Source organism: Lactuca virosa, chromosome 4, assembly GCF_052849685.1.
Source record: "Lactuca virosa cultivar CGN04683 chromosome 4, Lactuca_virosa_CGN04683_v6, whole genome shotgun sequence".
NCBI classification, from domain to species: Eukaryota; Viridiplantae; Streptophyta; class Magnoliopsida; order Asterales; family Asteraceae; genus Lactuca; species Lactuca virosa.
This window is the reverse complement of record NC_136429.1, coordinates 137,893,352-137,908,374: the sequence shown is the minus strand read 5'-3', so window position 1 is coordinate 137,908,374 and position 15,023 is coordinate 137,893,352. Positions and strand designations below refer to the sequence as shown.

General features: G+C 34.7%; 2 protein-coding genes and 1 pseudogene across 2 annotated transcripts; 2 read left to right on the top strand and 1 right to left on the bottom strand.

The window, feature by feature from the left end:
* The first annotated feature begins 1,584 nt into the window (after positions 1-1,584).
* LOC145107455 (pentatricopeptide repeat-containing protein At1g08070, chloroplastic-like) lies at positions 1,585-3,625 on the top strand. The gene is made up of 2 exons (XM_079044354.1): positions 1,585-2,274; positions 2,385-3,625. Exons 1-2 carry the CDS (start codon positions 1,780-1,782, stop codon positions 3,474-3,476), a joined length of 1,587 nt encoding a protein of 528 aa, XP_078900480.1. The 5' UTR covers positions 1,585-1,779; the 3' UTR covers positions 3,477-3,625.
* Positions 3,626-4,237: 612 nt separating this feature from the next.
* On the bottom strand, positions 4,238-8,753 carry LOC145107454 (formin-like protein 3). Its single transcript, XM_079044353.1, has 6 exons — positions 8,044-8,753; positions 6,862-7,609; positions 6,319-6,748; positions 5,958-6,157; positions 5,498-5,733; positions 4,238-5,315 (listed from the first exon to the last, which is right to left on the bottom strand). The coding sequence occupies exons 1-6, from the start codon at positions 8,182-8,184 to the stop codon at positions 4,461-4,463; spliced, it is 2,610 nt and encodes an 869-aa protein (XP_078900479.1). The 5' UTR covers positions 8,185-8,753; the 3' UTR covers positions 4,238-4,460.
* Positions 8,754-10,960: 2,207 nt separating this feature from the next.
* On the top strand, positions 10,961-11,090 carry LOC145110422 (small nucleolar RNA R71; annotated as a pseudogene).
* Positions 11,091-15,023: the final 3,933 nt, after the last annotated feature.

The window sequence follows — 15,023 nt, the reverse complement described above, 5'->3', positions numbered from 1 at the left end:
ACAGATGTCAATACCAATTAAGCACATAACAAGATTGACAGCATATTTTAGCAAATGAACAAAATCAACAACTTCTGTTAGCAACTAGGAACACGTTTTCAATAAAAAAAAATAGATCAACAACTAATAACACATTCTCAGTAATATATTTCACCAAATAAACACAAAATCAGAAATCAACCCATATATTTTCGAAATCAACACATTATCATAAATCAAAACTAAATATATTTTCGAAATCAACACATTATCATAAATCAAAACTGAACCAAAACTAAACTCAAAGTAAGGTTCTAGTTTGGTGGAACGACATAAATACACCTTCAAAAGATGCTCCGATTTCAGGAAAAAAAAAAGGAAAAAGACTCTGATTTTCAGAAAGAAAAAAAAAGCAACGATTCTATGATTCTCGGGTTACAGGGGAAACATACTCGATGGGTGAGTTCTTTTATACCTAATGCTCATAATATTATTACTATAACCCATATATGTATGAAGGCCCACCCAATTCAAAATAATGAAGATTTCAAAATCACTTCTGTACTTCTACTACTCATATTTATATTTAAATATTGTTACCCACTTTTATGATTTTAGATATTTAATTAAATTCATAATTTAATAATGAAGATTTCAAAATCACTTCTGTACTTCTACTACTCACATTTATATTTAAATATTGTTACCCACTTTTATGATTTTAGATATTTAATTAAATTCATAATTTAACTTAATGACTTGATAGATATCGATAATAATTCCTTTTTATTTGACTCTCTCTGTACCTACTTTTTATTATTTTTAATTTTAAATTAAATTCATAATTTAACTAATGATTATATGAGTATTGGTCTATATAATCATTTTTTTATTTTGGCATCCATTTTTGTTAGTTTCATTTTTGAAATAATTTTTTTTACCAGTAGTTGACTTAATGATTCTTTGTGCAAGTATATAATCACGAACGGTGTTAAGAAAATAGTTATTTAAATGCCTTATAAAATCTAAAAAAATTGTTTATTAAATAAAAAGTTTTTATATTTTTGTTGATTTTATAAATTTTAGGGCCTAATTTTAATAAATTTAAACATGGTCTTCAAAAACACAAGATCGGCTATGTTATTTGTATTTTAAAAGAAGAGCTTAAATTACAGACAACGTTATTAAATAGTAATCTACATTTTATTTACTACGATGTAAGCCCCCTTCATTGTAAATTTTTGGCTTCGCCCCTGCAAACAGGGCCTAAGTCTTATAGAAAATCACAACTTTTGTACATTCATCTCGAATTAGACAGAGCATTATATCATTCGTGTCGGTCCATTTGTGATCTTGTGCATTTAAGTGTACATGTGTACAATGATCTTGTTTCTTTTTCCACTTAAGATATTTGCTTCCTAATTCTTGCCTTTGCATCTACAAAATTTATAATTACTAATTAGGAAAATAAAGTTGATTTCATCAATCTTGTTGTAATCAATATCATATTGTAACAAGTGACCGTACAAAGATATATTGCAAATAAGTTTAAAAACTAGTTCATTTTGATAGGATCTTCCTATATTTGATTTACGTTCACAACCCTTATATGAAGTAAACTTATTTAAAAGTTTGAATATCCGAAATTGTATTTCCAAAATCATCTAAAAATCTGGTTTCTACGTTTTCGGGTAACTCTTGATGATGATCAAACAACATATCGCCCCTCTTTCTATACTTTGACATGCCCTCGTTCAGTCCATCTCCAGTCAGTCGTCTGCTATTTCAAAGTTTTCAACCATGAATTCCACAGGCCGAATGCTCCCACAAATTCAACACACCAATAAAACCACGTACACCTACAACACCATGATAAAAACTCATCTATCAAATTCCAACACAAACCCACAAATGGCGTTAGAGATTTATGTTAAAATGAAAAGAAATGGGATCAGTTGTGATAATTATACATACCCATTTGTCCTGAAGGCGTGTAAGATGATATGCGGACTGTGGGAAGGCAGGCAGGTTCATGGTGAAGTCATGAAAGCTGGGTTTTTTGATTCCGATGTGTTTGTGAGAAATGGGCTGATTGGAATGTATTGCAAGTGTCAGCAGATGAGTTGTTCCAGGATTTTGTTTGATTGTTTCCATGGAAAAGATTTGGTGTCATGGAATTTGATGTTAGGCGGGTATGCAGAGTGTCGTAATATGGTGGAAGCACAGAAGCTGTTCGATGAAATGCCTGAAAGAGATGTTGTTTCTTGGTCCATTATGATTGATGGGTACGGCAAGGTTTGCAAAAATTACATATAAATGTTGCTGTCAAATCATAACACATATTCATGTACTTCTTGATTTCTTAATTTCTTAATCTGCCTCTTGTGTCTTTCTGTTCTTTTAAGAAATTAGGCCTCGTAACTCACGCACGTATACTGTTCGACCAAATGCATGAACGAGACTCGGTTTCATGGAACACCATGATTGATTCATACGCCAAAATCGGCAACATGGTAGCAGCTCGGGAACTATTTAACCTAATGGATCACAAAACCCTAATTTCTTGGACCATTATGATCAATGGCTATTCACAACACCAAAATCCCAAAGAAGCATTAACCCTCTTTAATCTAATGCTTTCACACGACATAAAACCCGATAAATTTTGCATCATAGGTTCTATATCAGCATGTGCCCAATTGGGCGCACTCGATTCAGGACGGTGGCTTCATACATACATCAAAAAGACGAAAATACCCCTTGATGTCGTGGTAAACACAACCCTCATCGACATGTATATGAAATGTGGTGGCATTGAAGAGGCACGTGCGGTTTTCGATAGCATGTTGGAAAGAAACGTTATTACTTATAATGTTATGATTTCCGGACTTGGAATCAACAATTCCGGTGCCGAAGCTTTGAGTTATTTTTATCAAATGGAGCAAGGCGGAATGGAATTGGACGATTTGGTATACGTGAGTGTTTTATCAGCGTGTAGTCATGCGGGATTTGTATCTGAAGGTGTTGAAATTTTTAAAAGAATACGAAATCCAAAGGTTGAACACTACGGATGCTTAATCGATCTTCTTGTTCGAAAGGGCGAATTTGGAAAAGTGTTAAATTTTATCGGATCGATGCCGATGGAACCGAATGTAGATTTGTGGGGTTCGGTTCTTTTAGGGTGTAGGGTATGGAAGAATGTTGGTTTGGGTGAATTTGCGGTGGATCGGTTGACAGAGATTGGTGGGGATGATCGTGGGGTTTATGTTCTTATGTCGAATATTTATGCGGATAGTGGAATGTGGGATGGTGTGGCGGCGATGAGGAGGATTGTGGCGGTGAAAGGGGTGGTGGAGGGTGGAAAGAGTGTGATTGAGGTGGTTGGTGGTGGTGTTGAGGAGTTTGTTTCGGGTAAAAATGGTGGGGTTCGTGGGGCTGATATTGAAGAGGTTGTTTGTAGTTTATCTAAGATAGTGGATTTGGAATATGAGGGTTAAATAGAAGAATGTATTAAAGAGGTTATCAAAACCTTTTTTTTTTTTTTTTTTACTTTGATAATTAAGTTTTAACACCCGTAAGTTTTGATGTAAATCGAGTGTAATATGTTTAAAGATTGATCTTAAGGCATAGACTTATGACTTTAAAATGTAGAGTTCAACAATTCTATGCTTCATGTTTTGTCATGGCAAGCAAGCTCCAGCTAGACATGTCGAGCTGCTTGCTTGTCGTGCCCACTCCCTAAACCATTCTATTTTTACAATCAAGACCATTGACTTTCTCCTGTTCCTACATTAGTCTTTATATTGTTAATTCTTCCACATTGGCTTGATGAAAACGTACATAGAATTTGAACTTAGCAAGTAACTAGAAAATCCAAAAAAATACAGCATACTTCATACACTCGGTTCAAGACCTTCAACTTTCTCTTATTCACATTCAGTCCCTACATTCTTGAATTCTTCAACATTTTTTTGATCAAAAACACTTTTTGTTTTGTTTAAATAGAAGCAAACTTCGACGCAAATTGCCTTCATCGTCATAAAATACAGCATTTACCTTGTACACCCTTTGTATTATTTACAATAAAAGACCCTCCAATTTCTCTTATTCATATTTACTCCCTATGTCCTTGAATTTGGTCATTTTCTTTATCTTTTATCCAAACAACACTTGACAACAAACAAAAGCAAACAAAAAAGGCATATTAAAAGTAATCTAAATCTAACATTAGAAGATAAAATTTACATTATACACCGAGTTGAAGACCTTCAACTTTCTCTTATTCACATTCAATCCCTACACTAAATCTCCCACATCAAAAATCACTTATTGCTTGTTCAAATAGAAGCAAAACCAAAAAGGAAATGCCCTCATCATCTTAAATACGATATCTACACTACACAACACACCCTTGTGATATTTACAACACAAAACCTCCAACTTTCTCTTCTTCACATTTAGCCCCTCTACTTCTCTCTTGATCAAAAACTAGGAGAATCACTCTCTTCATCCGAACTCGAATACCCCGATTGCCCATCTTTATTATACGGAAACAACTTATCACGTATATCCTTTGGCCCAAACGACCCTTCCATCGAAGCAGTCGCCGAATCCGACCGTTTTTTCTTCGCTTGGATAGCAGCCGTTTTCTTAATATCATTACAAACACTATCCAAAAGTAGCAAGAAATCACGCACAATAACAAACAACCTTAAACCTTCATCTTTCCTCGATGTCCCATGGAAATAATCACCCGTGCTCTTCACCACCGCCATTATCCTCTTCTCCTCTTCCAACAACCACCCGATCTCAGCTTCCGCCCGTTCCACAAACCCCGTGAGAAACACCTGAAATTCGGTATCTTCTTCCACATTTTTCATCTCATTATATAAAAAGTCTTTTGTTCTCCTTAACATATGCCCTAATTTCAAAACCGTTGATGTGAGGGTATCCCCGTCAATAAGTGCGGCTTTTTTTACGTCCTCAAGCTCCTCGCTTAGCTTGGAAACGACTTCGAAGCCGAATTTTCGGTAATTTTCGGGCGGTTCTTTACTTGGTTGTTGTGATTGTGAAGTGTCTTTGGATGAACTTTGGTTTGTCCGGGCTCTTCGGGCAGCTTTGGTTCCTTCTGACCGGATCATTTCTTGGACTACGAAGGATAGGAGTGTGGTTTTGCCATCTGTTCCTTTGACATCGGAGAGTTTTAAAAGGTTGTCGAGTTTGAACGCTTCGGCCCCACCACGATACGTACCCACATTCATACGGTTGCCTGTTTTAAGAACTGCTTCTAGAAGTTTCAGGAAGAGTCGGTTGTTTGTTAGCACTGTGCAAGCTACCTATAAAGATGAGTCGATGTTATGCCACCAAAAGGGTAGAATAGTCCATTCGAATGGAAAAAAAAAAGTTGTATGTACGGTAAGTTGCATTTGTCCCATTGACATCGGTCTCAGTCCAATGCATGTAAAACGCAGTACAACCTGTTTTGTCTTGTAGTGGGAAGGGGAAGTTGTAACAATACCTCTAAAGTCGCAAAGGATTCTTTAACGGAAGAATATTCTTCCGGAAGGGAAGCCATAAACATCAAAGCTTCAAGACGTTTGAATGCAAAAGGGATATCAACCAATGCTTTAAGGAACTTTTCTGAAGGGCCAAGAAGAGCAACATCGCCATTATATGTCCGAAGTTTTAGTTCTTCATCTTGAGTCGGTGCCATTTTCAACAAAGTTGAGATGAATTCTACTGGAAGCTCGTTACCTACACAAAAAGGCAACGTACTTTCATCATTTTATCAATTTAACCACTTAACTATTTTCTATAATTCTTTTTTCCGACCATTTTAGAAAAAGATTTTCAGGAGCTATTATTATTATAATAATGAAAAATATTATAGTTGTGTTTTTTTTTGCTCTTTTCCAAAACTCGGTAACAAAAAGAATTAAAAAAAAGTATAATGGCTTAATAAATCAGTAGAGAATTACCTTCCCTAACGGCATCAGAGACTTCTTGAGTTGTCACATTCAATGCTTTTAATAGAATGGCAAGATTCTGGGCTTTCTTGGGCTCAATAATTTGAACCAATTTGGGTTGAGATTGTAGGTTTGCTGGGGCTTTTCCATTCTCATTCTTGTTTTGAACACTCGAGGCACCAAACAGACTTTCCATCATTTCTTCATTGAACCTATACGTTCAAAAATTACTGTATTCAATATTGATGAAATGTGATTGCATGTTTCGTTTAAGAAACCAGTTTGTTTCATAAATTGTGAAAAATGTGACATAAATATGCATTTAACCCTTTAGCTTATCTGAATAATTAATAATTATAGGTAAGAGACTTACTGGAATGATCCGGATTTAATATCGTGCCAAACCATGGCTCTATTAGGGTTAGCATTCACTTTGTCCCAGAAAAACGGTTTTAACTTGGTTTTATTGGCATCTGAATCTTCACCATCATCATTTCCATCTTTGGGTATTGGAGCAGGTGGGGGTGGCTTTTTCTTTGGTGGATTAGGGACATTAGGAGGCTTTGGAGGTGGTGGGGGTGGTGTTTCTTTCGAGGCTAGAGGTGAAGGTGGTGGTGGTGGTGGTGGTGGCGGTGGTGGAGGTGTTGGAGGTGATTGAGGTGGTAGAGGAGTGGTTAGTACAGGTGGAAGTGGGAATGATCCAACTTCTGATTCTTCATCTTCAGGAACGGAAGCACCATTGGTGGACAAATTGTGATTTGTCTCTTTTGTACTTTTGAGTTTCTTGGATTTCAGAGAAAGACCTGTAAAACAAAAGGTTAAATGCAATGTCATCCAAATAAATACAAAGCAAATTTCACAGCTATAATAAGAAAAGAAATTGAAAGTATGATGCTATAAGCAATTGAGTAAGTACCACTAGCAAGATTCCTCCTTCCCTCCCCTCTTCCATCATTATTAGCTCCCCTTCTCCGCTTCTTCAGTCTAAGAAAGCAAACCAAAAACAATGAGAAAATAGCAAATGCCGCCACTGTGGTTGAAGTTGCAGCAATTATCAGCAACTTCCGCTCCTTGCTATCATCCTCCGGCGACAAATCCGGCGGCCTTCTGGCTTTTTCCGGTGAAAAATTGGATGAAGGCTCTCGAAAAGGTTCACGTTCAGGTAAAGGTTTAGGTTTTGGAAATGGTTTACGGGTTGGTGTTGGAGGTGAGGCCCCACCAGGACTCGATGGGGCCCTGCCTGGAGTTGGTGGGGCCCTGTCAGGAGGCAGTGGGGCCCCATCCCCATCAGGAGTCAGGGCCCCATCTCCATCTGGAGATGGGGCCATGGTAGGAGTAGGAGCATTGGGGGAAGCTGGAGATAGACCTGGCGATGGATCCGGTGGCCATGGAGGGCGGCGGCGCCTCCGCCGCCGCCGCCGCGGTGGTCTTTTCCGGCGACGGCCCTTTGGTTTGAGGATTCGAGCATTTGGTCTATGGAAAGATTGATTTAGTATTGGAGGGTGGTTAAGAATGGCTTTATGTTGTATAAGAGTTTTTCTTATTGATGTTGCATCAGAGTTTGTGATATAGTTTGTTGGCTTTGGTAAATTAAGGGCAAAATACTGAATAGCTTGTGTAATTTGTTTGAACTGTTTTCTACAAAATAATGAAACTTGATCTTCCTGTAGAGATAATAATACACAAGTGAAATGGGTTATACTGCAATTTTCTTTTTTATTTAATATCATAAAATAGTGCATACTCTGCTCATAATTCCTGGGCCATTCACTGCTGGCATTACCCTCTCTTGAATCCAAGGTCGACTCTTTGAGTTGACTCATTGAACAAGCAAGACATAATGAAAGAAATATGGTTTTTTTCAAGAATTTGTAGTGTTTTGACACATTGAAATTCTATGAATCAGAATCCTAATGCATAAAGTATAATGAAAAAAAATCTTTGAAGTTGTTTAATTAATGAAACTAAGATTTGCTTGGCATCAATCGATAATGGAATGAAACCTTCAAGTAACTAAAGCATTAAACATATATTAAGGAAGTTAAAACGCAATAATGATCGAATGTATAAAATTGAACAAAGCAAAGAAGAATCATACCTTATTTTCGTCTATATCATGAGCCCTCCAATGGACTCCATGGCCGTGGGAAGATTTGTCTGGAAATCTGCGACCTTCACAAACACCTGCCTCCAACACGACGAAAAGAGCTACAATAATACCTAAATTTCTTGCGTCCATTGGATTCTTAATCTACTTTTCGGTTCCATAATTCTACCCTTCTCATTTCATCGAGATTGGCTGCATAAAATCACCCCATCTTAACCCTAAATCCGTATAATCGAAGCTCTAATTCACCAAATTTTCAACGGAAACGACATTGTTTCAGCTGCAGTCTCCAATCGAAATCCTCCATTTCTCAACAAAATTTGGTGGTTTTTTCGTGATGTTGGTTTCATAATGCAACCTTAGAAAATAACCCGCGAGTCCTTTTGCCTTCACCATACCATGATTCAGATTTCAGAGATTCACAAATCTCCCGGAGATTTCTTCGTCAATTTAGAATCGGAATGCAGTACCGACACAACCTGGGAAAACACTCGGACGTACAAAATTGCAAATAAAATCGATCTATGAAGCCCTAACAAGCACGGAAAAATGAATTTGTTTTACAAATTCCAAAAGGAACTGATTGCAAACAGTTCAATGCTTAAGCAGAGAGTCCACAGAAATTATAAATCAGAATGTACGTAAAATTTTGATAAAATCATTGCGATGATAAGATTCGAAACGAAATGCAGAAACACTCGTTTTTGGTGTTTGTTAGAATTTTTTGCTGTTGGGGAAACTTTTTGGGGTGGAAGGGACGTGGCATATAGCAAAGGGGCTTGATAATTGAATCAACAGATGTTCGCGCCTACAACTTGTAGAGTACATGTTCTTTTTTGGATGAAATATATAAAATTGTCCTTCTGGTTTATAGAAAATACAGATTTAGTCCCTAACTATTTTTTTTGGCATAGATGGTCTATGTGGTTTCAGTTACTTGCGTAGTTAGTCTTATGATTTCATTTTGTTATAAATTTGGTATGAAATAACTATTTTATGCCTAGTTCCTAAGTTTTATAAAAATTATAGATTATGTGACACCCCAATTTCTTTTTCCAAAACTTTTTCAATGTTATGGTTATAAAAATATTCAAGTATTAACCCATATTTAATAAAAACCGATCTCACAAACATTTACAATTAAAACTTTGGATGTTACCATTAAGCATCATATAAACCATAGTAAGCAAATATGAATTACATTAATACCATTAATAAAGAACTTGATAAGCTCCACTACATTCTCTATCAGTGGCGAATCTAGAACAAAAAATCACGTGGTTCCTAAATTAAGCGAAGCCAATAAAAAAAATCAATAACACTTTTGGGGGTCGGTCGGGTCATGTACCTTAAAAGAACTGAACCGATTCAATCGATTAAAAACGATCAAGCGCCACCGATTAAAAAATTTTAAAAACCGATTGAAATATAACTGAAAAACTTGTACGGTTTAACGAAAAACTAGTTGATTATTAGTCCATTGATAAAGCGGCGAACGGAGAGTGAGAGTCTTTCACATGTGGGCTTCTTTTTATTATAGCAACTTATTTATTTATTAAAATTTTGAGAGTGCCGATTAAGAGTGGTTAACTTTTTGTTATCAATCTCATAATTTAAAATAACAAATTGCCCTTAATAACTTATATTTTTCTCTTTTTAAAATGATTTTTTAAGAAAAAAATTTAAAAAACAAACTCAAAGTAGGTCCTTTATTTTTTCTAAGGTAGTTCCTAGTTTTTCTACTATATACATTGTAAATGAAATTGAGAACTTAGGTAGGTCCTAGGACCTACCTAAGCCCTTGGTGGATACGCCCATGTTCTCTATTTTTTAACTTCAAATTTTCATCTATCATCTTTACTCCATCAGTACAACCTGGGACACATGACATTAAAAAGAGATACGTAAGATAATAATGTCTTGTGAGATACTCGGTTTTGTGACCCAAAACATTTATCACATTTTCATCAAAAAACATTTCATTATGCAAACATATTTCGAATAGACATTTTCCACATTCCACTCCACATCACAATATTTCATTAGACATAACATATATCAAGAGACATTTCTTTTCTCATTTCATTCCCTTCTTTCATTAAGGATTTACTCCTTTTAGCAGTGGATCAGGTTGTTCGGTGGCTGCATCGTACATCTCAAGTGGCTCAGAATAAACCTCTTTTTAGTGTATATTTCCATAATATGAGATTGTGCTTTTGGTTCAGGATTCTTGAGTGGTAACCTCTCATTCACAAGTTAAGTCAATTGACCCAATTGAGTCTCAATATTCGTTATCTCCACTTGCTAATTTCTTATCGTAGCATCAGTCACATCATGTCGTTTCTCAAAAACAGCTGCAAAGCGTGCAAGCATCGACTCGAACTTGGATTTGTTATCAGACGGTGGTTGTTCTTTTTGATAAAACCCTCTACCGATTTGTCTATACTTCTATTCCTTTTTCTTCTTGTATTCATCGTAAGGCAATCACTCCTTCTTTGGTTTCCTCCACTCCTCATCGTATCTGTCCCCACTTGAGTAACATACTTGGGATTTTCGGTTCCCATTCTAATCTAGATCACAATCTTTGGTCAAGTGTGACCCATTGCAATTGTCGCATTCAACTCATATGGCATGTATGGATTGATCCATCTTCGTCATTCGTTGATCCATATTCTCGAGTTTAGCCATTATTGCAGCCAAGTTTTCGTTTCCTCCTTCTCAAGTACCTTTACCTCTTATAATATCTTATCGCGGTTTATGGTATTCTCTTGAGTGCTTCGCAAATTCTTCAATTAACTCTTTGATTGTGTCCGGATTCTTCTTAGTTTGTAGTCCTTGAGAGTCAATAAGTTGCCTCGTTGTCACGTTCACCCCATCATAGAAAATAGACACCATTTGCTGAACGTTCAAGTCATGTTGAGGACAATTTCTAAGCAGACCTTTGTACCTCTCCCACGCTTCGTATAAGGACTCTCCTATCTGTTGTTCGCGGACTCTCCCATCTGTTGTTCGAATTTGGCTATATTTTTCTTCAATTTTGCAACCTTGGATGGTGGACTAAATTGTTGGATGAACTATTCACGAAGTTGAACCCATGTAGTGATAGCGCCAGATGGGAGTGCCTTTAGCCAATCTTTTTCCGCTCCTCTAAAAGTTACTGGAAGCATCCACAACAACGCCGTTGCACAAGGTTTATTATGAATATTGAAATAGTTGGCAATGTCGTTGACCTTGTCAATATGATTGTAAGCATCTCTGTGATTTTTCCCGTAGAATGGGATATCTTTTAGCATGGCCAAAATGCGCCCCTTGAGTTCAAAATTTCCGGTTGCTGGAATTTCAGGTGGTACAAGACCCGGCCCGTTTTCGTTACACATTCGCTTCTTATATTTTTTCATCGTCATATTTGTTATGCCTGCCATCTCTTTTACTTCACTCTTTATGTCGCCCTCTGAATTCTTCTCGGTTTTTGGCTCATTTCCTACTTCATTCTTCCTTGGATTCTTCTCATAGTGCTTAAATGTGTCAAATTGGAAAGTGATGCTTAACTCGTTGACCTTTTTGTTCTTCTTCTTGTGGAAAGCCGATTTTAGATCTTTAAGTGCTGGAACTAATGGAGCTTTGGATCCTCGAGTCATAAATCACTGAAACAAAAACAAAATAAAGACAAAAACGTGTAAAACGAATAAAAATAAATAACATAAAAGTTGTATGTTTAGTGACCACGACGTGGCTATTGAACAAACGAAAAAATTAAATTACTGTAGAAAAAAAATAACTATTTCTAGTTTTTTTACCCCACAAAAAGGATCGAATAACTAAAAGTAATTAAACTGAAAATCAAATAAGTCATTCTCCGGAAATGACACCAAAAACTTGATGTGCACAAAAGTATACCTATTAACTTTTAAATTTATAAACCTAACTAACTAACTAATTTATGCACCTATAGGCAATGTACCTAGTCAGATTATAGACTAATCTAGGTATGTCGGGTGTCAAACACAGGGAACGAAATTTAATTAATAGAGCAACTACTAAAAGTTAAACTAAGAAACAAACTTTTAATGGGGATTTTACTAATTTTGCAAGATCAGAAGAACTTAAATCAAACAACTACCAAATAACACTAAACAAGCAAAGAAGACGATTTTTACTTCAGTATTAAATAGTACTTTTGTTTAGTTTTGATTTCCCCCCTCTTCTGTGGTTGATTTCTAGTCGATGGATTATATTAATTACCATTTCTTTAAAATACAAGTTATTATTATCAAATACATAGATGTATCAATTTATGAATTACCATGCAATGATCAAGCACAAGTTAAACACCAAATTGATATAAGCATGAATTGGACTATGATTGATAAATCGATAAATTACCTATCCTAGATAAAGACAAGCAATTCAAAAACAAATTAATGATCAATTATGCTCTCTAACAAAGTTAAAGATATTAACTTTTAATTACTTAACCCTAGGATTTGATTAATCATTAGCTCTAATTATTTAATGATCATAAACAATTATGTAACAAATTCATGCAACTAGAATGATAATCTATCACACAAAAATTGATTAATAAGAAATAAAATATAAAACTTCAACATGCTAGGATTTTGATTATTAAACACAAGTAAAATTAACATAAAACATCCATTAATTCGAAATCAACACATAAGATTCGAGTTCATCTTCACCAAACATAAGTATGGGGTGATTAGCCTATAACTAAAACATAAACAAACAGGAAATCAAAGTTAACTAGAAAAGACATGGTAAAATCTAGCAAACCGAATGATTCAATGTTGATCTTCCTTCAATTATCTTCAAAGCTTGAGTGAAAAATGAAATATGCACTTTTGATGGTTTTCTAAGGGTTTTCAGTCGTAATCCTTAGCTTAATCCTCCGGCCTCTTCTAGGATTCGACCTAATGTCCAGTTTAGATAGATTCCAAAATTATGGCTACCACATTGGGAATATATGCCACGTCGTGGGCAAAACTTAAAACGCGTATGCCCTAAGTAATGGGAACCTTTTTTTCGCATTCTATCATCTCGTTACAATTCCGCTTTCGCATCTGATCGCAACGATACTTGGATTTCGCATCAGATCACAATGACTCATGTCGGATCGCATCCGTTATTACTTTCGCAACTAATCGCATCGCTACGATTTCACTTCGGTTTCGATCTCTCGTGTGGTCGCAACAACACTCATATAGGATCGCATCCGTTCGCATCCTATCTTCAATCATAGTAAACTGATGTTTGGAGCCAATATTCTCACCTGTCCGGAACCAATCCTCACTATTTACAACTTCAGTCCTCCAAGTTCTAGTTTTTGTTCGGTTTTGGCCCTTTTTTTCAAGAATGTTCTTTTTGGTTACAAAATATAATTGAACTCAATAAGTACCAAATATCTTTGCATTTTACCAAATTATAGCTTAAACTGTATTAAAATAATGCCTAGAAATATATATATATATATATATATATATATATATATATATATATATATATATATATATATATATATATATATATATATATACTAACTGTCTACCCGCGCAAAGCAGCGGGCGGAGAATAATTTGTTTTGGCATCTAATTTCTTTTTCAGTGGACAATGATTAATTTAAATAGAAGTATATTGCTCTTTAGAGGGTTAATGCAAAAATAACAATTCATTTACACTTATTTGTTCATTACAGCCATCTACGTTTAATACAACTATTTTTTTGCATTTAAAATTGTTTTAAATGAAAGTAAAAAACTTTTTAGATGTTTAAATGCAAGAAATTACAATTTAATTTTTCTTATTTATTCATACGGATGCTTACTTTCCTTATGAAAATTTTTAGGCATTTAACCCTATTTTAAATGGAATTCTATTGTTTTTCCCACCATTTTCAAAGCTTTATTCCATTCATAAATCATTTATAGATTCACAATTTCTCAAGATAATATCCATTAAAAGATATTATATAATTTCATATGCATAAGTCACCGAAAGCATTTTCAAATGCGATGTCTAAAAATTCAATACAGCAAACCAAAGATGAACTTGAATAAGATGAATATGCCCTTAAAACGCATTATAAAGTTAAATATTTAAGATATCGAAAAAAATACCATATTGCATAATTATTATATTTAATTTAAAGAAATTGATAACATTTTGAAAAATTGAAGTTTAGACAAACAAAAATCAAAATTTAAATCATTAGACACTAAACCAAAAGAAAACATCGATAACATACTAATACATTTATCTTTTCACAGAAGAAAAAGATAACATATGAATACATCTACACAAACAAATTTAAATGATCATGGCCTCCTGGATTAGGCATGCATTCCATGGCTGCAACCACAAGATTTTTTTCCATATTTCCACCGCATTAACAACATAATATATACCCTATTCATCCACTAACTCGATTTTTTCTATTAAAAAGTTCAAATAGGTTCTATGCCTGAAATAATAAAAGATGTTGACTAACATAGATTAAGGAATATCATCTTGGTACTTTAGAATAACAACCAACTTTCAAAGTAGGATGCTATAATAAACAAAGAAATTGAAGTTGGTACTTATTTTAGAGAGGAATTATGGATATTTTAGAAATTAAAGTTGGTTTCAATACATGTAATGGTTTATAAAACATTAAAAAAGCAACCATCTGTCAAATTACAACTAATAAGAACATTAAATTAGCAACGAACTTTTAAAGTATGATGTTAAATAAATTAAGAAATTGAAGTTGGTTACTATTTTGGAGCAAAACTATGGATTTTTTTTAAAAACTAACATTAGTTTCTATACATGTAATGGTTAAGAAACTTTATAACATAAACCAACTTTCAATTTTCGAAATACAATTAAGAATATATGTTAATAGTCAATACTTACAATAAATATGCACCTACTTGCAATTAGGTTTGGTGATCAACATGATGAAATCGATC